The 22,804-nt window shown below is 54.7% G+C and overlaps 12 protein-coding genes across 12 annotated transcripts; 8 read left to right on the forward strand and 4 right to left on the reverse strand.

Annotated features, from left to right (window-relative positions):
• Positions 1-44: 44 nt before the first annotated feature.
• On the forward strand, positions 45-2,147 carry LTR77_005192 (uncharacterized protein; the record flags this gene model as incomplete). Its single annotated transcript, XM_064802440.1, has 1 exon — positions 45-2,147. The coding sequence occupies one exon, from the start codon at positions 45-47 to the stop codon at positions 2,145-2,147; it is 2,103 nt and encodes a 700-aa protein (XP_064659801.1).
• An 899-nt stretch (positions 2,148-3,046) lies between these two features.
• On the forward strand, positions 3,047-4,075 carry LTR77_005193 (uncharacterized protein; the record flags this gene model as incomplete). The annotated part of the gene is made up of 1 exon (XM_064802441.1): positions 3,047-4,075. One exon carries the CDS (start codon positions 3,047-3,049, stop codon positions 4,073-4,075), a length of 1,029 nt encoding a protein of 342 aa, XP_064659802.1.
• Positions 4,076-4,379: 304 nt separating this feature from the next.
• Positions 4,380-5,858, reverse strand: WBP1 (oligosaccharyl transferase glycoprotein complex, beta subunit; the record flags this gene model as incomplete). Its single annotated transcript, XM_064802442.1, has 2 exons — positions 4,380-5,662; positions 5,717-5,858. 2 exons carry the CDS (start codon positions 5,856-5,858, stop codon positions 4,380-4,382), a joined length of 1,425 nt encoding a protein of 474 aa, XP_064659803.1.
• A 1,605-nt stretch (positions 5,859-7,463) lies between these two features.
• Positions 7,464-8,576, forward strand: LTR77_005195 (uncharacterized protein; the record flags this gene model as incomplete). The annotated part of the gene is made up of 2 exons (XM_064802443.1): positions 7,464-7,679; positions 7,725-8,576. 2 exons carry the CDS (start codon positions 7,464-7,466, stop codon positions 8,574-8,576), a joined length of 1,068 nt encoding a protein of 355 aa, XP_064659804.1.
• Positions 8,577-8,975: 399 nt separating this feature from the next.
• Positions 8,976-9,572, forward strand: LTR77_005196 (uncharacterized protein; the record flags this gene model as incomplete). Its single annotated transcript, XM_064802444.1, has 1 exon — positions 8,976-9,572. One exon carries the CDS (start codon positions 8,976-8,978, stop codon positions 9,570-9,572), a length of 597 nt encoding a protein of 198 aa, XP_064659805.1.
• A 2,245-nt stretch (positions 9,573-11,817) lies between these two features.
• Positions 11,818-12,451, forward strand: LTR77_005197 (uncharacterized protein; the record flags this gene model as incomplete). The annotated part of the gene is made up of 2 exons (XM_064802445.1): positions 11,818-12,318; positions 12,341-12,451. 2 exons carry the CDS (start codon positions 11,818-11,820, stop codon positions 12,449-12,451), a joined length of 612 nt encoding a protein of 203 aa, XP_064659806.1.
• A 2,275-nt stretch (positions 12,452-14,726) lies between these two features.
• Positions 14,727-15,875, forward strand: LTR77_005198 (uncharacterized protein; the record flags this gene model as incomplete). Its single annotated transcript, XM_064802446.1, has 1 exon — positions 14,727-15,875. The coding sequence occupies one exon, from the start codon at positions 14,727-14,729 to the stop codon at positions 15,873-15,875; it is 1,149 nt and encodes a 382-aa protein (XP_064659807.1).
• Positions 15,876-16,038: 163 nt separating this feature from the next.
• Positions 16,039-16,641, forward strand: LTR77_005199 (uncharacterized protein; the record flags this gene model as incomplete). The annotated part of the gene is made up of 1 exon (XM_064802447.1): positions 16,039-16,641. One exon carries the CDS (start codon positions 16,039-16,041, stop codon positions 16,639-16,641), a length of 603 nt encoding a protein of 200 aa, XP_064659808.1.
• Positions 16,642-17,447: 806 nt separating this feature from the next.
• LTR77_005200 (uncharacterized protein) lies at positions 17,448-18,121 on the forward strand (the record flags this gene model as incomplete). The annotated part of the gene is made up of 3 exons (XM_064802448.1): positions 17,448-17,524; positions 17,587-17,662; positions 17,720-18,121. 3 exons carry the CDS (start codon positions 17,448-17,450, stop codon positions 18,119-18,121), a joined length of 555 nt encoding a protein of 184 aa, XP_064659809.1.
• Positions 18,122-18,362: 241 nt separating this feature from the next.
• Positions 18,363-19,916, reverse strand: CDC37 (hsp90 co-chaperone Cdc37; the record flags this gene model as incomplete). Its single annotated transcript, XM_064802449.1, has 1 exon — positions 18,363-19,916. One exon carries the CDS (start codon positions 19,914-19,916, stop codon positions 18,363-18,365), a length of 1,554 nt encoding a protein of 517 aa, XP_064659810.1.
• A 326-nt stretch (positions 19,917-20,242) lies between these two features.
• LTR77_005202 (uncharacterized protein) lies at positions 20,243-20,716 on the reverse strand (the record flags this gene model as incomplete). Its single annotated transcript, XM_064802450.1, has 3 exons — positions 20,243-20,302; positions 20,363-20,617; positions 20,687-20,716. 3 exons carry the CDS (start codon positions 20,714-20,716, stop codon positions 20,243-20,245), a joined length of 345 nt encoding a protein of 114 aa, XP_064659811.1.
• A 483-nt stretch (positions 20,717-21,199) lies between these two features.
• Positions 21,200-22,495, reverse strand: LTR77_005203 (uncharacterized protein; the record flags this gene model as incomplete). Its single annotated transcript, XM_064802451.1, has 2 exons — positions 21,200-21,604; positions 21,746-22,495. 2 exons carry the CDS (start codon positions 22,493-22,495, stop codon positions 21,200-21,202), a joined length of 1,155 nt encoding a protein of 384 aa, XP_064659812.1.
• Positions 22,496-22,804: the final 309 nt, after the last annotated feature.

Consider the following 22,804-nt stretch of genomic DNA (forward strand, 5'->3'; position numbering starts at 1 on the left):
AACACGATGAGGGCGTCTTTCAAAAGCGTTCCTCCTTCTCCACAATGGCTCACCACCGACACCAAAGCATTCCCAACTGCGACTCGAGTCACCCCAACAATCCTATCCCCACCGAACCAAAGAATCCCCACACACCTTTCTCGAGTATCACAGAGGACATGGCGGCACAATCGAGAAGACCGTCCAGTCCACGGAGTAGTGGCGAGAGTCTGAGCCTGACAGACGACACCACCGACTCGGAGACACCACCCTCAACGCCTCCCAATGGAACGCAAGATGACGTCGACGAGATCACAGAGAAGATGGGTGTGTTGGCACAGACACAGACACAGACAAGCCCGACGACAAGAAAGCGCCGAGCAAGCACAACGTACGCCTCCAGCTCCGAAGAGATTAAGCGTCTGCTCGGCGATGGCAGTGGTACGAAGTTCTTGCAGAAGTACTGCTGCGGCGAGGGATGCTGTATGCTCGAGAAGCTGCCTACACATCCTGAGGATACTGGCATTTCGATGCCTGATAATGCTGCTTTTCAATTCTTGAATTTGAACTTGAAGGGATTGACACTGGACACGGAGCTTACGAAGGTCGTTGATATGCCGGAGCAGAAGATCAAATTCGGGTCATTGAGAAGAAAGTCCATCAGCGAAAAATTCCCGAATGAAGACGAGCACGAGCATGATGCAGCACATGTACAGGACTACCCGCCTGAGTACATGAAGCCGCATCCACCGTACAGCATCTTCAATGCACCCGTCTATGGCGCACGGGAGTTGACCAAACCTGGTGCCGAGAAGAGGACATTCCACTTCGATCTTGACGTCACAGACTACCCAGAAGAAGGTGGTGTCGACTTCAAGGTCGGTGGAGCGGTCGGCGTCTGTCCGCCTAACGACCCGGCGATGGTGGAGGATGTTCTGGACCAACTCGGTGTACCACACTTCCAGCGAGACAAGCCTGTGCGACTCCACACCACCGGGGGTCGCTGGCCGACCATCTGGGGCGAAGAAGAGGCTCGCGAGCTCGTCACCACCCGTCGAGAAGTCCTCACCTGGACCGTCGACATCCAATCCACCCCACCCATCAAACCGCTCTTCCGCCTCTTCGCCGAACACGCCACCGACACCAACGAGAAGAAAATCCTCACCTACCTCTGCTCCGCCCAAGGCCAAGCCGCCTTCTGCGACCTCCGCACCGGTCCCCACCTCACCCTCCAACAACTCCTCCTCGCCTTCCCTTCCTCCCGCCCGCCCCTCGAAGCCCTCTGCGGCGTCCTCACCCAACTCATGCCCCGCTTCTACTCCCTCTCCAACGACCCGCACGTCTCCTCCGCCCGTGAAGGCCTCGCCGGCCGCCGCCTCATAGAAATGGCCGTCACCGTCCACGAGACCGCCGCTCACGCCGGCTCTACCCGCACAGGCGTCGGCTCTGGCTTCCTCGAACGCGTAGCGAAGAAGTTCATCTGCGCCGAGCAAGACGCGCAAGACGCCGCGGCCCGCCTCGGCTCCACCGTCGCCCCTGGTGTCGCGGGAAGGAAACTGCACCTCCAGATCCCCATGTTCCGCGGTCTCATGGCCAACCCTCTATCCAAAGAGTTCGCCTCCGACGGCCCGATGGTCCTGATCGGTGCGGGAGTGGGCATGGCGCCCTTCCGCGGCTTCATCCTGAATCGCCTGAAGAACGCCAACTGCGCGAACAAAATCTGGCTCATCCAGGGCATCCGCGACAGCATGCTCGACGAAATCTACCGCGGCGAACTCGGCGCTCACGAAAAGGACATCAAGAAAGTCGTACAATCCCGCGCCTCTGCCCCTCCCCCTGTAGCCGAAGGTGACGCCCCTGAGGACGCCGACACCGACTCCACCGGCCTCACGGGCACAGCGAAGCTGGACGCCGAATCCCGATCCCAGCGCAAAGTCGCCAAATACGTGCAAGACGAAGTCCGGCTGCAAGCCGATATCGTCTGGTTCGTCATCAACGCCGTCGATGGAAGGATTTTCGTCTGCGGCAGTACGAAGGGTATGGGCGAGGGTGTGGAGAGGGCGCTGGTGGATGTGGCGATGGATAAGGGCGGGTTGGATTACGAGACGGCGAGGCAGTTTTGGAGGGATAAGGAGGGGGGTGGGCAGTTTATTGCTGAGACTTGGTAGGGACGTGAGGGAGGGGAGAAGAGGGGTTGGGGTGGTTTTGGATTGAGCGTTCTTGCGGGCGAATTTGATCTTGGGTTTGGGAGGAAGGGTTTTTGAGTTGAGTATGTTCGGCGTTGGCGGCGAGCCGTAAGAGCTCTTGTACATATTGTCTTGTTTGAGCCGAAGGCTCGTCGAGAATGAATCAAAATCTCACCGCCCAATGTCCTTGTCCTGATATCGATGTCGTTTGCCCTGCCGTGTATCTATGCCTGCAGTCCTGCTGATTGAGCCTTCTGGAATCCCCTACGTGTGTGCGAGAGACCTGCGCACCACGCTTTCGTTGACCGGCTGGCTGTAGGGGCCGATAAGTTGTATACTCGTGTCTGGTCTTGTTGAGACTGTCTCTCGCCTTGCCCTCCTTTCCTTGAGGGAGCGTAGAACGACGTTCGGAGTCTGTATCCATTGTTTTGAGCTCGAGCGCGGTGGAGTGGATGGCTTGCCTTCTACAGCACGACACAATCGCCTTGTCCTTAGCTATGTCGTGGCAGCAACGGGATGTCATGTACTAAGGTCTTTGTTCTCGACGTCTTCAACACGAGTTATTGATGTCTTAGATCTTCGATCGCGGGTGAATCACTTCCTCGAGACAAAGGACAGAGCGTCGACACCTCTGCAGACACCTGCGACTACGATACCTCGATCATGGTTAAGCTACTTGAGGCACAATATGTCCTTCCTCTTCTCTTCTCAATCCATACTCCTCCATCGTACCATCAAACCGCACCTCGTCGAAGGACAAACAGCAGGCTTTGTTATCAATCACGAGAAACAACCGTCAATCACAACCAACCCCATAACCCCTGATCCAAAACCCCCACCCCCTTCCTCCTCTCAACTCCAACTCCGCGATTCACTCGCCGATGCCTCCCAACTGGGACGGCCACTCCCGCCCTCCCAATCACCGAATTCACCGGAGTGGCGAGGAGGCTGAGGAGTGTGATCTTCGGCCTGGCGATAAACATTTTTCTCTTCTTCCGCCGTATCCGGAACTGAGGAGGAAGAGCTCGGCTGTTTCGAAGACCAAGACCACCACTGCTGCTGAAGGGTCTGACGAAAGGGACGACGAAGACGACGTCAACTCCGGCCTGGTTGACAACGAGGCTGCCTCTCCGTCACCCTCACCAACTCCCGCTCCCCTTCTTGCGCCAACAGCCCCATCCAGCCGCGCGCAAACCCTAGCGCCCCAGCACAGCGCGACCCCCGACCCTCGCACCCACAGCGTGACCTACCCGACCCCTTTCACGCAACACCGCGCCCGCACCTCCGCAAACCCAGACCCCGAGACCTCACCAACCTCAGCCGGCAGCATGAATCGCCGTATGCAGCTGCGCCAGCGCGCCGCCGCCGCCTCCTCTTCCAAAACTAAGACCACAACCACCAGCGGGAGCACGCCAACGGTCCTCGTCCCCCAAACCCCCGCCGCCGAACTCCCAAACGACGTAGCCCGCACGATCGAACACGGCAGCCCCGTCATCCACGTCGTGCCGGCGACCAGCCCGTCGAGCTCCACCTCTTCCGCCCAAGAAGATCGCGAAGACACGCCCAAAACCCGCGTCATCCTGCGACTGGTAGAGGAAAGCAAGCAGCAGCTCGCGCGCGCCGACCGCCTGATCACGCGCACGCGCGTCGAGAAAGCCGGTCGCATCTTCGAAGAACGTAAACGCTGGGGTGTGGAGGCGGAACTGCAGTTAAGAAACGAGGAGATGGATGCGTTGGTGGCTGCGCAGAGGGATGTGGGTGAGGGGATGACCGCGAAGGGGGTCGTAAGCTTGTTGGCGCGCATCGGAGGGCTTGTGATGGTCCTGTGGGCGGTGTGGTTGTGGTGCAATCGGGTTGATTTTGAGTACCTTGACATGGTGCGGAGGCGGTATTATGGGCTTGAGGAGTAGGTAGGTCGTGTTGTTCGGAAAGTTGGGTTGGCGGTTGATGCTTGGATGTTGTCGGACAGCCGGAATTTGGATGCTAGGATTTCGGTGGAAGTGTACGATGGTTGGATGTCTTCTCGAGCGCGGTGTCTCGGATGCTGCTATTTCCTTTGGCGTTAGGTGTCAGCGAGACGTGCACGAATACCTGACTGGCTTGTAAGAAAAGAAAGGGGGCTGCAGTGATGGAGCTCTTGCATATCGCGACTCTAAACTCGCTTTCAGCACTGCATGTAGATAGTACACAGACACAAACGCTTTCCTCAAGAGCTCACCGCTTCCCACCTCCAGCCTTCAAATCCCTCTTCGGCTGGCTCGGCGCACTATACAACCACAGCGCCACAAACCCCAACCACCCAACTACCGTCACCCAAATCCCGCTAATCCACGGATAAGCCCCTGAGATCACGAATGACCTGGGCCACTCGTCGTGCGCGAAATGCCGCACCGTAACCGTTCGCTTCTCCTCCACGTTGGTGTAGAAAGGCCGTCGGTACTCGACGAAGAAGTTGAAGATGCCGTGTTGATCCGGTAGCTTGAAGTCCGCCGTGAACGTCGTGCTCGCTTCGTTCTTGCTAGAGGGCTTGAGATTCAAGCGGTGGAAGGGCGAGAGCATGCTGAATTCGAGCTGGAGGTCGTCGCCTGGGGGTGTGGTGAAGGGGATCCAGGCGTTGTTCGACCATTCGGAGACTTCAATCGAGTAGTGGACGTCGTTCTTGAAGCGGTAGATGCTTGGGTTCAGGTCCAGATGCCCGACATCCGTGCGGTTGGCGGCGTGCTTCTGCTCGCCTTCGTTGAGGTAGTGGCTGATCTCGCCTACTCGCAACACGCCTAGCTCTTTGAACGTCCAGGCGGAGAGTCTGCTGATGAAGTCTTTGTTGCCCGTCTTCTCGCTCTTCGTGTTCGCGCCGGGTACTTGGACGGAGGCGTCGAACCATTTGTCTTCCATGGCTTCTGCGCTGCCTAGGACGGTGAAGCGGGCACTGTTGCGGGCTTGGAAGGTGGAGACGAGGCTGATTTGGGAGCCGGTTGCGAAGACGTCTTCGAGGGCTTCACCTTCTTCTTTCGGGTTGTATGTGTAGGCTGTGCTGGGCGCATTGAGCACGGATGCCAGTAGAGGGGAGGCATTGCCCAGCACCTGGCCTACGGCGTGCGGGAGGGCGATCAGGTTGTCGACGGAGAAGAGATTCTTCGTCTCTGCTTTGCTGAACTTTGTGCTTGGGAGGAGCAATACATCGTGCTTCTCATCCGCGCTCTTGGTGTCGTAGTTGAAGTGGTCGACCACAATGCTGTTTCTGTCGGCTGAGAGGTTGATGTCGAGTTCGAGTAGGAGGCTGTTGATGGCGCTCGGGACGGAGTGTTCGGAGGAGAGGGCGAGGAGGATGTTGGAACCCTGGTTGACAAAGTCGACGAGGAGGTTGGGCGTCAATTGAGGTCCTAGACCTTTGGATCGTGGTGGGAGGATGAGAAGATGGGAGTATGCTGGGACGCCGTGGAGGAAGAGCGATAGCCCGGTGTCTTTCGGCGAGCGGTATGTTATTTGGAAGCCTCGGTCTTCTTCCCATATTAGTATATCCACTGGTGTATCGTTCACACACCCATACTCACCCTGCAAGTCACTCCAGAACTGCGAGTACTTGGCCTTCTCGGATTCTTCCTCGAGGATGACCAGCAGCTTGTTCCCTTGCGCTGAAAGTGCTGAGACAAAGCCCAGAAGGCCTATAAGAAGGCCCAGTATCCGCAATCGCATTTTGGTGTTATGACTGAGCAGCAATGCCTCTGCCACTGATCCAATGCTTCGTCGTTCAGAAGCTACGTTGTCTTCTGTCCGCCAAGACATATGTTCTGCCCCAGGCACACACGCATTCTGCGGAGTCGTTCGGGGGTGTCTCGAGAGCTCCAACACCTCACCTCTGCCATTCAAGCGACGGCGACGATCATACGATCTCTAGATTCACGACGAGCGGACCAAACGAGCAGGGCGAAACATAAGAGTGAGGGGATAAGATGGCGCCGGTCAGCTTCTGGAGCCAGCCCGGGCAGTACATGCACTGGGCAGCACGAGCTAAGCCTGCCATCTTCTGGAGCATTATCGTGGGAGGCATAGGGCCGATTTTGATGGTGAGCCACCGAGAGGATATCGGATTGACTGTGGTGAGGAGCAATGGCTGACATGGGGACTTCCAGGTGACGGTGCCAGGAATCAGACAGAGGATTGGGGATGGACCAAGACCACAGATACCGTTGACATATCCGAGTACGAGCATATCCCGAACCCTCCAGTGTCGAAGAACGAGCGCTTCAGAGCACCAAGTGTGCTGGTACAATATTTCGCCGAGTGCTGACAGCGTATGCAGTACCCAAAGGCCCACGGCAGATACCCTCGGGCTACGACGATTAAGCGGTACAATTCTGACATGAACGGAAGACAATGAGCGGCAGAGAATCGATACTTTAACAAAAGGAGCGCGGAGAATACCTTGACCATTAGATTCAGCGAGGCACCGAGCCCACGATACGCTCGACATGTATATACCAAGAATGCGTCACCTCCGAACATGGCGGAAGCATGGCATGGCAGCATCTCCTTTCTGTCTCTTTCCTTTTCAATCCCAGCTCGCTTCTTTTGTTCTCCTGTGGTTGGCGCTCACAACAGCTATAATTGATTTAGACAGACAGAATAACAAGCTTCGAGTTCGACGTTCGCGGAACGACACCACTAGTGCGACAAGACTCGCAAGCCCCAATGTTCTCTGTGGTCGTCACAAGTCGCTCGAGGTATTGGGTAAAGCGAAAGGTACACTGGAGCATCTGGACGCCCGAGCGTCGCAAAAATCTATCAAGGTCTTGGCACATCTACTTCTTGACCACAGTGCTCAGGACCTAGGCAGGGATTTCGCCTAGTCATCAGAATTGTGAGTGATTCCAATGCGTCGTGCAAGCGACCAGTGGCAGGACGATGAGAGTTCGACATGCTGAAACCCAGTGGACTGGTACGGTTACTCAGCAACTCATTAAGGTTCGACAACTATTTAAGTTCAAGAACACCATCAGCAACCAGCCAGTGGAAGGAGATGGTTATGGCTTCTTACCACCAATACGTTTTTCGGTATGCACTCTATTGCAACGGACTCTGGAAATCTATAAAACTTGAGGCCCCCTCGCACAGAATAGAGTGGTTTCTACTTCGACTACGAACAGCTTTTCGAACATATCATCACTCGCAACTATCATCAATCACAACAACCGTCAGCACCAACACGTACCAACTCTGTCAATCACGCTCACTGTAAGTCAACATTATCATTACTGATAAACACCATCACTAACAACTCATCTCTCACAGACCACAAACATGGCTGATATCACAAAGCCAGCTCATCCCTTCTGGAACGCTTACTGGCTTCTGATGATTGACCGCAACGCCCTCCCTGTGACGTGCCAAGTATCGAAACTCCGTGGATATGATCGATGCACCACCCTCATCACGGCGAACAAGACAATCAGAGCTACAGCCATCCTCGACAATGTGTCACAGGTCGCAACTAGCATCGACCTGTACACAGAGCTGGTCTAGGTGGCAGGGTTGCTTACCTGTGACGAACACCTTTGCCAGTTCAACATCGGCAAGCTGAGCGATCGGATCTACGGTGCTTGTGCGGCACAGATGAGTCGAGTGCGACTCGGTCAGGGGTACGAGTACATGCAATACCCTCCCGGCTACCGCATGGCGATGGACATCCAGTCAGGAATCCACGTCGCCGAAATCGAGGCCTTGAACGACTCCATCACGCGGCAATCAGAGCTCTTGGCATCGATGGGGGCCGACGGGGTCAGGATCCCTACCAGGCCGCTGAATGAGATCCAGCCCTTTGCTCCTGGATGCCCTGCTCATGCGTGGTCTGCTCGTGGGTCCGACAACCCGGCGCCGACCGTTGTGCCGGGTGAATATCTCTACAACCCGCCTACTGCTCCGACATCGAGAGCCACTCAAGTCGCTGGCCACCTGGCAACACTTCCTCGCGGTGGGCCCACGCCAGAAGAAAGCCGCTGGACGTTCGAACATATCGAAGCGGCTCTCGCTGACGTCAACCTGGCCGAGAACGACGATGCGGACTCAGAGACAGACGATGGAGAGGCCGAGGATTCAGAGTACTACTTCGCCGACGCCGAGGACTCTGTCACCAACGAGCCCGTCCCGACCACCACCTCAGCCAACACCCAGCCCCTCGCCGACGACGTTGATGACGACGACCACACCCCCAAAGACGACGAATGCGCCATCTGCCGCCTCCCCAAGTTGAAACCCTGCCGTACGCCCTGCGGCCACGAGTTCTGTCAAGAATGCACCGTCAAATGGCTCGAGGAGGAGCAGAGCAAGACGTGTCCGTGGGATCGCAAGCCGTTTGCGATGAAGGATTTGATGAGGATGGTGCCGTTGGTGGGGTTGGATGTGCTGTTTGAGTAGGTTATGGGAGAATTGGGTTGAGGGTCAGTTGCGGTTCGATGGTTGTGGGCTAGGGGTCCTGACTTGGACGGCGGGCGCTACGCACCATCATGAGGAGTTTATAACGGGTCAATCATTCTACTACACCACACCAACCACGCGAGCAGTCATACCATGCGTCATAGGGGCTCGTGGTATCTCGAGGCAAGAACAATGAGAACAATGGGACAACGCTCTCATCTTACCTGGTCTTATTAACACATTCGAGTGCTTTATCAACAACAAAGAGAAGGGACTCGACGAGATAGCCTCATTTCAACGAGTCTATATCATGTTATGACCACTTCTTGCACCGTTAACATCAGCATCAGACAGCAGGTCCCATAGACAACAATCAAAACACCAATCCGAAACATCAACATGCCTCCAATTGGGGATTTCCTAACCTACAGCCGCATCCTCGACCTCCAGACCCCCGTCACAGGCGACTTCACCTGCGCCGGCACAGCTGGCCGCAACGCACACGACCATGGCCGCCGCTGCCTGCGCCTCATCCGCATCGGCGACTGGGGCGCGATTCACACCGACGTGGCTAACCTCTGCCGCGCCGACACGCTCGCAGCGGTAGAATCACACCTAGGAAACCTCGCCTCGCATGCGCTCTGCCATCAACACCAGAATCAGCGTGAGGAGATCGTGTCGCGCTGGCACCCCCTCGTGGCTACGCAGCGTTTTCTTGACGGGCAGCAGGACGGCAACGTGGTTGCGCGGAGGCCGCGGGCGAACCCTCGCGGCCCGAAAGAGATTAAGGATGATGAGATGTGTGGGATTTGCACGGAGGTGTTGACGGAGCCGGTGCTGACGCCTTGTGGGCATTTGTTCTGCACGGCGTGTTTGAAGCAGTGGTTTAATGGGGTCCAGCGTAAGACTTGTCCGATGGATCGGAAGGCGTTGGCGTGGGGTCGTCTTGTGATGGCTTTGGAGGATGGGAGGGAGGAGGACGATATGTCTGAGTAGGTTGGTTTGTCTTTCGATGTTTCCTCTCCTCTACATCTCTTTCGCATGTCGGCCGAGTCTGCATGTCTACGTGAGAGTCATATAATGCCAACCTTCTCTGGAAGAGGACTTCTGTCGAGACTCGTTGTTGTTTCCAGTTTCCATCCTGAGATACCACTCATGTAGGGAGTATAAGACTCCTTTGCAGAGAAGATGAATCTCTCTGCCTTCACCATGGATAGTCCTGAATGGCCAGTGCCACAAAGACAAAGGAGCTCGGTATGATATGAATATTACCAGGAACGGCGATGGACTCACTTCTTTGTTCGAACCACCTTCAAAGTTGATGGACTTGTCTAGAGAACTCATCCAGCTAAGTCTCCTCCAAACCTACCGTTCAAGATGGCAGCCCAAACGACAGCGCATTTCCACGCAGTCCGAGACCTCCTGGACCTCTTTAACCCCGATGCCAATAGGCTATCCTGCTGTGGCCATGCAAAAATCTCGGGGCGTCGTTGTCAGCGTGCAGCAGGTGCTATGGGACAAGAAGACCGCCTGGAGAGGACACTCCGCCCACTTTGGCTCGCTTCAACCAGTGACGATCAGGTCAGGCGTACATTGGAGCACTTGGCCACTTATTACGTCTGCCATAACCATCAGGAAAGTCGAGAAACCATCACCAACGAATGGGTGAGGAACGTCGAGACTTATCGGACGACCAACCAGGCCACTTTGACGCAACCGACGAAGGCAGCACGTATGTCTGCGCCTACAGGGAGCTCAGGGAGTGTGAAGCCTCCGTTTGATCCGAAGGACCTCCATTGTCCTATTTGCCTTTCGCCGTGCAAAGACGGGGTCTGGACGCCCTGCACGCATTGTTTCTGCCGGGACTGTCTCAAGAAGTCGCTGAACGGCAATACTGCAGGACCGTGTCCGTTTTGTCGAACGCACTTTGAGATTGGTGATGTGGAAAGGATGTGAGAGAGACGAGGTAACGTTGCTCGTCGAGATCGGTTGTCGTCGTGTTTCCCATTGTCACTGCGGAAGTTTCGAGGTACATAATACCCCATCAATACATCTTCTTTGTCAAGAGTCTCAACTTTTCCGCAACAAGCTTGAAGAAGCAATAGAAGCAAACCGTCTTACTGCCTATGTGTCAGACTAATTCCGCATATATCCTTAGTGTATGAATACTGCCGGTCTGTGAGCGTACCTACATCTGCAGAATCTCACTACCGGGCAACTGCCAGCCCAAATATGCCTTCCAATCAAGACAGGTTCGACAACCTGCTCAAGCTGACCAATCCAGATCTAGTCCGGCGGAACCCAATAGTCAGCAGACAGTGGAGTTGTGTCGCCTTGAAAGACTCACGCAGCCGTCGCTGTCGGCAACCAGTGCTCCGGTTTGAGAGAGCTCTGATCATACTCATCAAACTGCCGACCGTTTCACACAAGAGGCCGGAAAAGCTGTGGACAGAGCTCTGGGAGCTCGCTGATATCTTCGTGTGTGAGCATCACCGTGAGCAGGCTCCAGGATTCGTTGCACGATGGTATGACATGGTGGGCCTTCAACAGACTCAACTCTCCAGCCGACTGAGACCATCTTTCCGAAAGACAACGCTTTGCCGCAGGATCCAGAGACATCAACCTGTAGCATCTGCAAAGACGACCTCGTTGATCCAGTACAGACGCCTTGCGGTCACATCTACTGCGAGCAGTGCATTGTTTCTTGGTTCCAGGGTGCCTCGCATACGACATGTCCGATGGATAGGAAGCCATTGGATCTCAAAGATGTTGCTTCATGTGGAATATGTACGGGCCAGCTGTCCACGCCAGTTCGAACGCCTTGCGGCCATATTTATTGCGTGGAGTGCATACTGCCGTGGTTCAAAGGCGGAGGGCGTACGACATGTCCGATGGATCGAAGAGGCTTGTAGCTGGGTGACCTGGAAGTGCTTTGGAGGTCTGATGTTCTGATCCAACGCCGGACGGTTTGCGGAGTCAACAAGCTCGGCCGTGGACTTTCCCTGTGCATGTCCTCCCCTCTCCAGCACAATATAATTCTGATCGCCTCCAGTATATGGCTCCGCAGCAGGGTTGGTCTTATTATGGAAGGCTTGTGCACGTGCCATGGTGCATGTGAAAATAGAGGCGGCGAAAGTACGTCATTTCATCTCCTGGCGAGCCAAGTCCACACAGCTAATTTCCGTGTTCAAGCCCTCCAGCAGCTCTCTTCTCTGCAGCTCCAGCAACCAGAATACCACGCATGTCTGTCATGGAAGACGATCATCTATCCGAAGTCGCCGAGCTGTTATGCATCAGCAAGCCTGGCCGAGGAAAGTACAGATGCCTGGCTAAGATGCAGACGAAGAAAACCCGCTGCACCAACCAGATCGCCGTCCAGTCGCAACAAGAAGCATGCACCATCCTTCCCAAGATCCGCCGGGCCATGTACCTCAAGCCCGAGGAGCTGCAAGGAGACCTAAGAAGACTTGCCAAAATCCTCATCTGCCATTGCCGCAGCCACCAGCAGCAAGCCTCTCAGATCACAGATCGCTGGTACAAAATCCTGGTGTGCCGTCCAAACCAAAAAAAGTGCTCGCGCTGTTCGCACAAGTTTATCGACAACTCCTACGACCTCTGGCAATGGCCACCGGAGCCGTGGAGGACGCTCATTGCGCTAGCGGTGTATGGAAGCATCTTTGCTGTCGCAAGCTGGGGGTTGATCATTGGGATTGTTGGAGGGTTTGCATTACTCTGGGCTTTGGTATGGGTTTTGCGCATCATAGGCTGGGAGGCGGAGGGTTGGCCCGAAGAAGCAGTTCCTTGGGCAGGACGATCTTGAATGCTGTGTGCGCGCCGACAGACCGCACGAATGGTCTCGACCGTGGAGCGCATAAGATACTCAAGGGCCGTCGATCATGTTGAAGATTCCATGAGCAGACCAGGAGTCTGCATTTTGTGGGCTTGGAGTCGTACGCTGCAGTTGGAGGATGCTGTCGGTGTCGGAGCTGTGGACTACTGAGTGGCGCGCTGGTCTATGGATAGAGAGGCGATAGTTTTGGTCCCTGGTGGTTCCAAACTTTCTTTCTCATTCACCTGTTGCCGTCTCCATCTGTTGCAAACGTGCCCTGAGGAACCCATTTGCCACCGTACCGCATTGGCAAACGCCCGTTTCGTGCATCCTGCAATCGTTGTGAATGCGCTTTCTAGATCATGCAAGATGAAGCCAGTAATTGGAGATAAGGTAGGTCTCGTAGATCGCTGGATTGGAAGCCCGAAGGGCTACGAGCGCTCCTGCCAGAAGGATGATTCGACTAACAAGGTACACCGCTGGCGGAAACACTTTCAGTAAGGTCCATGGATCGTGTCGCCGTACCACAATAGTCTCAAACTGCATGAATACGATCATGCTGACTACTGATGCGATGGAAGCACCTCTCCATAGCCACAACTCCAGCTCGGAGGGGAATGATCCGTTCCAAGATACGAGGTGCATGGCCGGAAAGGAGACTCCAAACAGACAAGTGATTGGCCAGAGCTTCGAATGGTATAGGTCTGGGTCCCAATTCGAGAGAACAGTGTCCTGCGAAGCGTTGGATGATAGCGGTTTTGCTCGACGTAACTTCGGTTGGCGGCTGTGCTCCAAATATTGAATATGTTGCTCTGCCGTTTCTAGAATCACCCTCCTCTCAAGATCTCTCGCTTCCTTCTCGAATACTCGAGGTGTGAGATACCAGATGGACCACAACGAAGTTTGTCGCTCTGTTCCTTCTTCATCGAAGTCTTCACTCACGGCCATCGACTCGAAAGCCTCTTGCTGTTCCTGCGTCATAGCTGGTAGTTCCATCTCCGTCGGTATTTCCACGTCCTTCGGTTTGAGCCACCAGAATGCGTACGATAGAGCAAACAACGGCACATAACCCAGTGTCATCGATTCGATTGGTGCAAGAGGCAGATCGTGCGCAGCTCTGATGATGCTTTGGACAACAAACCACCCAACTTGCACAAGAGCAAATAGCTTGGCTGTTCCGTCGGCATTGCCTCTATCCTTGATATGTGCCGATGTAAGAGCACAGTCTGTAATCGTTCCTGGCCTAATTAGGCCTTGCTCGAGGAGCCAGATGAATTGGTTTGGCCATACCACTTTGGCCCCACTCGCTGTCCGATATCGAAGGCCGAGCATGCCAATATAGAAGGCCTGGACTAAGTCCAAGTGGCCGTGAGTCGTTCTTTCAAAGCCTTTGATGGTTCTTCGCGCCTGAGTCCACTCCTGTGCACCCTCTGCAGCAATGAATTCGGGAGCAATCAAGGTCTTGACGAAGAGTGCCAGCTTGTGGAGTATTCGAAACTTCTTCCGTCTATCGACCCTTGGGTGAATCACCACCCAGGTACAAAGGAAGGTGGTAAGGACGCAACTCCAGAGTAGGGTCATGGTCCCGCGGCCAGGGGACTCAGGTATCCAGCCCACCAGCTTCCCAGAGCCAGATGGGACATGGGAGCTACAGTTCTGGGAATTAAGGCATGCTGCGTTTCCGTTGTAAGTCGTCTCCATCGCATAGCCTCAGGTGTGTAGACAAATGCGAGCACGAGGTAGAATCAGCCATCAGACCTTTGGATCTTCCTAGTTACAGAGCGTCGTCGGATCCGCAGAGGCGCCCATGCGGCACAGTAGCAACGGCGCTTACATGCTGATCCAATATTGGCACTTGGTCAGTAACATGGCGGACGTGCCATGATGGTGGTAGGACGAGTGTGAACGGTTCTCCTCGTGGCCGATTTCGAGGGACAGGTTCGCTTGCAGCATATTGAACACTTCAATTCTATGCATTCCAAGTATATCTATGTGGCCAGAAGCGTGCACGGAAGATGGATACTAGATCGATGGATGAGATGGCAGGGAAAGATGATGGTGAGACTGCAACCAAAAGCCACAATGTGCGGAGCGTCCCGAGCGGCCTGTGTCGACCCATGTCTTTTCCCGACTTCAATTGTTTCTTCTCCTTCGTGCTCAACCATATCTCTTACGATATTGTCGAGACGGTGATGTCTGTAACTTCTCTCAAATATGGCGCTACCGCTGTCTCGGTCCTTGCCGCCTCATATATCGGTCTGCTAGGCTTACTAACGACAACATGGTTCCAAACGCATGTGGTCTACTTGCACGCCATTCAGATGACATGGTTCAAAGATTTGGACTTCCCAGAAATGTTTGGATTCCTGCACAATCAAGTCACACCTTTCAACATTCAGTCGGGCAACTCTGAAAACCTATATGCCTGGCATGTCCTTCCTGTCGGGCTGTACCGCATGCACGAAGAAGAGCTTCTCGTTGAGCCGGCTGGATTAGTGAAAGACTTTACCTCTCGACCGGCCTTTCGTTTGCTACGAGACGATCCGGAGTCTCTTCTGGTGATCCACTTCCATGGCGCTGGCGGGACAGTGGGATCAGGTTACAGAACGCCAAATTACCGGGCCCTGTCTGCAGGAGATCCCGATAAGCTCCATATCTTAACCTTCGATTACCGGGGATTTGGTCGCACTGCTGGTATACCAACAGAAGATGGAATCATAACAGACGCTCTCGCCGTCGTTGACTGGGCGCTGAATGTCGCATGGATCCCTCCCTCACGAATCCTGATCTTCAGCCAATCCCTTGGAACAGCCGTAAACACAGCTGTGGCCGAGCACTATGCCAAACAAAGACCTGCCACCGTGTTTGCCGGCCACATACTGGTGGCGCCATTCGTCGATGTCCCAACCCTGGTGTCAACATACAGCGTTGCCGGTACCATCCCAATCCTCGGACCTCTGGCCAGGTTTCCCGTTGTCTTCGACTACCTTCGCTCGTTCATCCGCGATAAGTGGTCGACCAAAGATCGCATTGCAAGCTACGTGCGCGAAAATGAGGCCACCGAGAGCCCATACCGAATCACCATGATCCATGCCGAAGATGACTACGACATTCCATGGCATCATACTCCCACTGTGTTCTGGCATGCCGTCAGTGGTACTTTTCCGGATAAAGCACCTAGTTTGGAGGAGCTAGATGAGGTGAAGGCGTCTCGGAGGAAGGACCTCGGTGCTGCTGGCAGCGTCGTTGAGTGGAGGACCCAGCATGGTATCATACGAGAGGAGATCCTGAAACACGGCCTCCACGACGTGATCATGGGCAACCCTGTCATCACCCTGGCCGTGATGCGGATGTTTGACAGCAAAACGGACGCCGCCGATAGCGATGAGCCTGTGCCAACTTCACCCAACCATGAATGCAAGCTACGTTCGCGGAAAGGGGAGGATATCATGGGGCGCCGGCGCATGTGAATGGCACTGTGGACCATGTTGCGTCACCTCCTCCACGCCTGAGGCACCTGGCTCCTCACGCATTGTTGATGTCCTTTCGCCACGCTTGCAACCCTAATCTTCACCTAACATACCGATCTCTGACGTGGACGACACCTCCCACCTCCAGTTCTCCAGCCCAGCGATGGAAAGCACGGCGGACGTTCAGCCTTCCGAATCGCGCCTCTCCAATATCGTCCAGCTCCTGCAGATCGTCGGACCGAGCTCTGAATCCCATCGATGCGTGGCCCATGTGGACACCAGCAAAGTTCGCTGCATGAACATTGTCGACTCTTCTGAACTTACGGATGCATACGCCGCCTTACGGCAGCTCTGCGCTCCCGCACCTACACCCACCACGCCACTCAAAATCCGCAAGCAGCTGAAGACCATCGCTACCAACCTCATTTGCCATGATCCGAAGCACCAACGACAAGCCTGGCAGATCGCTCACCGCTGGAGGGAGGCCTTGACTAGTCACACAAATGGAGAGACCTGCTCACCCTGTCCGCACGTCTTCCTTGATACGAGACCGATCCAAGAAGAGTGGCCTCCGAGACTGTGGAAGAATTTGGCCATGCTGGTAATATTTGCTTGGCTTTACGGATTTTCAGGTTGGGAGATGGTTGCAGGGCTCATGGCGTTGATGGCTATCGGGGCCGGCGGGATATGGGTCATGGATGCTGTTGAGTTGGGCGAGTGGGAGGACTGGTTTGGCGAACCTGGGCCTTGTCTTGGCCTGTTCTAAGGTCCGAAAGGTTATTGCGGCAATAAAGGGCGCGAGGCTGTGTGTTGTCGAGAGGGAGGGGATACTGTGAACATGGCATAGCCGCTGGAGTGGATTGGATGGGCTCTGCAGGTTTCATGGGCTGGGTTTGGTGGTGTCTCGCTCGGATCTCGAAGAAGGGTCCCGGTCGGAGGAGGTTCGACATAGAAATTTGGATGCGACAAGATTAGAACCCTGAAAGCTTCCGAAAGTCTCGCTTGTCTAGAGACAAACAAAATATCCCGCATGTGATGTCCATATCAAGCTTCAAAGTGGCGACAAGAAGCTCTAGCTCCAGCAACCCAAGCTTCGCTCACTCCACGTCCATCCCCAACCTCATTTCTTGTTTGGTGCATCTCCGCTCTTACAATCTTCATCTCAGTGTTTGAGGCGGCTAAGGCCGTAAGACTTCTCTGAAGCAGTGGCCTGAGCGACACGATCAGCTCAGAAGCATGGCGTGACCTCGTGGCTGCAATGCCATGCCAAGATTGGCCAACGACAGACAGCTGAAGCGAACCTCTCCAGACCATGTGTTCTTGAAGTGGAAGTTCCAACAGCTTGAGACCTCTGAGTAGTCGTCAAAGATGCAGATAGGGCTTGCGGTCTCGCCAAATGGTGGTGGTGTGGCTGGCGTAGATGGTTCAGCTGCTGTGCCATTGCAGGTGAAGGTGTACCCGGCAAAAGGTATAAGTATGGCCAACAGAATCGGGTGACATCCTGCACCCGTCCACCAAATTCAGCAAGCTCATTCCAATCTCTTCAAGCCAGCTTCATCTCGCAGCAGCACCATGGCTTACCCAACCGTGCAAGCCTTCGTCCATTATGGCTCGTGGGACGACGAGACGCGCTCTCACCCAGCCATGAAGTACGTGCAATAGCAACTCCGCCCCAGGCTCGAGGTTTGGTGACAGTCTGTGCCTCCTTCAGATGGATGGAGGACTACACCAAATCCGTCGTCGATTCGAAAGCCTGGCAAACCGATACCTCGCCCTTGGAGCACCACGTCAGTCCAACCCGACACCTCATCCCACACCTCTTCTTGAACTGACAACACACCCAGACCCCAGACTTCCACCTCCAACGCTCCAACGGCACAATAACCCAAGGTGCCGAAGCCGCCTGGTCCGCCCTAGCCGAAATCTACGGCCCCTTCGCCGCCCACAAGCACGACCCCGAGTTCCTCCTCACCTTCGATGTCGAGGACGGATGGCGCATGATCGGCGTCGCGAACGTTTTCTTTAAATTCGCAGGTAGTGATGGTGGGGCAATCACGGACCCGCAAGGCGAGAAGTGGGATGGTGTTTCACCTGCGGCGTTTTCGTTTCGTTATGTGAAGGAGGGGGAGGGGATTAAGTTGAAGGAGACGAAGATTTTTAGTGATCCGAGTCCAGCGTTGAAGTTGATGTTGCAGGATGGGGCGTTGGATGGAGAGCACTTGGTTGGGATGCTTAAGGGTGCTTGAGCTGGCGTTGGTGGTATGCGGTGTCGTAGGTCGACTTTCAATGTGGTGTGATAGTCTCTGGTCGAATATGATGTGAGGTCTCTCAGTTTCTCGGCAGCAAAGGTGCTCTGGTGCTCTAGCATGGTGAGTTGAACACAGATCATCATCGTCATGATAAGAAAATGGCAGGCAAAAAAGCAGTAGACTTGCTACCAAAATATGGAGGCATTGCCATATTCATTCACTCACTAATGCTCGCTCCTCAATCCATCCCCGGATCCTCCGTCCCCTCAACTTCCTGGATCCTGTCTTGTCCAGGCATCTGCCTGGTCCTCTCAATCTCCTCCATAGTCTTCTTCCCCTCATCAGTTGTTGCATCAATCACACCTTCTTCCAAGCTCAACATCCCGCCGTTGCCGAGCTGCTCGACAACCTGTTCCGCTTCGTCTACTGACATCTTGCCTAGCACCTCGTTCACCCGGTCTAAGCTGCCGCTTTCGAGCGCTCGCTGAAGGCCGGGCGGGAACGTCTCGAAGATCTGTCTGCTGGTGCGCTCGTCGTCTGATTGGCATTGGTCGAGCGGGGGTGGAGTGACGATGTTGATGGTCGTGCCGGGATCGACGGCATGGAGTTGAATCTGCTCCTTGTCTCCGCCTTCTTCGTCGCGCTGTTTTGCAAGCTCAGCCGTTCGAGTGCGGATGCGGGCGTAGGTGTTATTGACATCGTCCAGGAAGAGCTTTCGTGCTTGATGGCCTTGCGTTTGGATGCGCTTGAAGAAGAGGCCTACACCGTCTTTGCCCAGCTGGCGGCAGTACTGCAGCAATAGTGCTTGGTGGACGCATTGTCGTGCGTACTCTTCCTCTTGCTTGGATGAGGCGTTGCTTTGAGCATTGAAGGCTTCTACCAGCAGACCATCCGTCTCCTTCTCCGCCAGGATGTCCGGGTGGGAGCCAATGAACTGCAGAGATTGGTTGTAGTCGCCATACTTGATCTTGCCGAACTGCTTTGCCAAAGCTGAGGCTTCCATATCCTCTTCATCCTCGCCAGGTGCTACGTTCAGCGCCCCATCCTCGATATCCGCCTCAGACCCAGGTGTCTGAGCTCCAGAATCAACAGCCGGTCTCGACGGATTCAGCAACTCCGGCTGTGACGACTTGCTCGTCTTCGCCGCCGCGGCCGCAGCAGCGGGCGCCGCCTTCGAAACATGCGAGCTGTCAAACCCAGTATGTATCGACTCCGAAGTAATCTTCAACCCCTCCTCCTTCTCCAGCTTGGTGAGCTCCGTCATCAAGTCCTTCTGCAAACCCTCTACCTTGGTCTGATGCCCACCTATACCCGTAATAAAAGCTCCATACCTCTCCATGCCCTCACCAGCCTTCGCCTTCTCCACGTCCGTCTTCACCTGATCCACCAACGCGCCCATCATCTTGCTGTAGCTCGGCTGCTCACCTTCCTGCGTATGTACGCCGTCCGGCGGCATAGGCGGCTGGTCTGCACCCAGACTTCCATCACTACTCACGTCCATCAAGGCATCGAACACCACCTCGTCCACCTCACTTGCTTCTTTCTTGCTCTCAACATCCTGCTTGTGCGATTCGAGAGCTTTAAGCAGGGCATCTATTCTCAGCAGTAGCCCATCATTCACCACCCGCTCGTATCTGAGCGTCGTAATGCGGTGCTTGCGCTGGAATCGCTCCTGGTGGATTTGGTTCTGCTTGGCGCGGATGAAGGAGCGTTTGTCGACGTTCGGGTGGACTTCGATGTCGCTGTCGTCGGAGAGCTCGAGGGCGTCCCATTTGCTGTAGTCGACGGGCATGTTGAGGGTGTGTAATGGCTGTGTGGTGTGGTATGGTGCACTGAAGGAGAGATGTATCCGATCGGCTTTCTGAGGAATTGAATCTTCTCGAAGCTCAATGCACCCCACACATATCCCGACCCACTCAGTACGGCAGACCAGATAAACAAGAGGGGTAAAATCACATGCATCAAAAACAGGAGATGGGACGACAGTCTATCTATTTGTACTCTATTTCACCAGATAAGAGTCCCAATCCTGTAAGCGCAAAATCATCGTCCAAGTTCCTTGGGTGTCAGATGTCTTCGTACCACTGCCGTCCGCACAAGTCTGCCAAAACATCTCCTTCACGGCAGTCCAGCGAACAGCTCAAGCATTTTAGGATAATCAGGCGTTCCGAGCCCAGTCTGTTCAAGTGATGTCAGCGCAAACTATGTCTTTGGTAGCAGAGTTTTTCCGAAACGTACCACAGGATCCCACCCAGGCGTAGCCCGAAAACCAGTCGTAGCATTGCACTTCCCATCGCAGCAGACAGCATTGTTACCAATAGCAATGTTTTTCAACACACCAGGATGTTGATACAACACCAGGTTAATGAAGCCCAGCGGGCCTTTGCTAGCTCGAAGGCGCTCCTCGACGATGCGGTTGAACATCGCCGCTACAATGGGTGTGGAAGCGCTGGTGCCGCCGCCTTCTCCTACGCCCGTGATCCAGGGGGCGGGCTGTGCGATGTCGACTGAGACTGCGAAACATCAGCACTCTCGTCCATGAGAAGGAAGCAATGCACTCACCAGCCGCAAGGTCAGGTATACCCCGTCCATTCCTGTTGTATAACCCCATACTCCCATTCCTCCACACCCCGTCAAAAGATGGCAGTCCCGTATCATTAACCGCAAAATACATCTCAAGCGCCTGCTTCTGATACTCCGGCGACCCAAATGTTTCCGAGAACCCTCCGCCGCCAACATACCCCTGGGAGTAATGCAGTGTACCATTCGTCCTCCATGTCTCGTACGTATTGGCGGCTTCCTCGGGGTCATTGACCCCTTTCCCTCGACCGATCTGCGTGCCGCCTACACTCGTGACCCAAGGACAGGAAGCTGAGAAAGCAGGGGCGAAGGTGCTATGGCCTGGTTTGGCTTGGCAGATGGCTTCACCGGTAGTGGAATTGATGGCGCCGGTGCCCCAGTCTTGGGAGCAGACGAAGACGGAGACGCCTTGCAGGCCGAGCTTGAGGAATCAGTCCCAGTCGAACGATCAGTGGCTATTGTAATGGGGAAGCGCTGTGTGCAAGGCTCGTTTCCTTACTCGTTACACTGCCGCTCCTGCCACATTGGCGGATAGTCGCGTTCGTACCATCCGTATGAGATGGAGAGGACGTTTGGGGGCTTGAAGATGCCACACTCGAGTTTACCTCCCGTCGGGCTGGTCTGATCTTTGTACTTGCAGTAAGAGCCGTCGATGGCGTCGAGGAAGGTGTTCATGCTGTCGGTGTCGTTACGGGTGATCTCGGCGAGGGTGGTGTTCCTTGTGGCGTGAGAAGAGTAGGGAGTCTGGAACATGGTGATGTTTTGAGGATAGACGATGGGTAAGGCGCAGGCTACATCGAGGTCGGCTTCTAACTGCTCAAAGACGTAAGGCTGATCGAAAGTGCTGTTGTTCCTGAGTGCCGGGAAGTCTTGGGTGCCGTTGATCTGCTTGTATCGCAGCTACGTGGAATTATCAGTATCATGCGGGCATGCTTTGAGGGTGAAGTGGACGTACAGAAGTCCCGACGGGTATATCGGTCATCTTTTTGATGAACCGGGTGATATCGTCTTGTATGCTCATCTTGCCTCGAGCGTACATACCCAGCGAGTTGTTGCAACTGACTGCCTCATATGGATCCGCAAGCGGAAGATCATACAGCGCCCTAATGCAAGCTGGAGTAACAAGGTCATGACAGTCCTCAAGGCTGGAGGAGTTCTTGGCCGTTGCTCCAACTGCAGGCCCAGTAGCTGTACGGCGGAGATGTTGCGAACGTTTGGTTGTCTCTTGGCGGGAAGACGACGTCGAGGAACGATCTCGCTTCCTTTGACTCCGGGGGTCACGTAGTCCACATATTGTCTGACATGTTCTGGTAGGTGGTACTCGTTGCAGGCAGCTTGCAGAGATCCATCAGCCAGAGTGTGGGCCTCGTACTGGGTTTGTAAAAGTGACTCTGCAAAGTCCGAAGAGGCTTCAAATGCAATCCAGAGCTTATTGTCGCTGTGAGTGAAGTCCAATACGCCTGCCGAATGTAGCCAGCCCGTAACGTTGCTAATAGCTTCGTCGGAAGGTGCGAAGGCTTCAACAATGTCGTCCTGAGACCAAGAGCTGCCGTAGTCCTTCGAGGCGGGATTGGAGATACTCATAAGCCATGCTTCGGCCTTTGCAAGTGCTTCTGGGTTCTGCTTCAGGCCTATCCTCATGGGCAGTACGGTACGCTCGTGGAGCCGCCTTCGAGCGACCACATCGTGCAAAGGTGTCATTCGTTTCTCGTGAGGCGTTCCAATGGCTTCGGTTGATGAGAAAGCTAACAAGAGAGTGGCCCAAAGGCCAAGCGAAGAGAGCGTCTTCATGCTCTGGCCTCCCAACGATGGAATACGAGGTGGTGGGAAAGGGTAGAACGTTTCTGATTTCCCAAAGCAACAGCGTACGTCAAGCAGGATTATATACTGAAGTCGTCCTTACCGGCCGCGTCGTAGTAGCATTGGCACAGGGGATGTTATACTGTTGCCTACCTAGAGATTCCATATCTCTGGACGACCACCGGGCATCTACAGCAGCATAACAAACGCTCTAGGGTTCAGATGGCAGTGATGTTTACCGCACTTGAGGTGTCGCTCGACCAGCTCATTTGGATGGCCGCTGCGATGTATTGTTGTACC

Source organism: Saxophila tyrrhenica (assembly GCF_035928015.1).
Source record: "Saxophila tyrrhenica strain CCFEE 5935 chromosome Unknown scaffold_7, whole genome shotgun sequence".
Taxonomy (NCBI): Eukaryota; Fungi; Ascomycota; class Dothideomycetes; order Mycosphaerellales; family Extremaceae; genus Saxophila; species Saxophila tyrrhenica.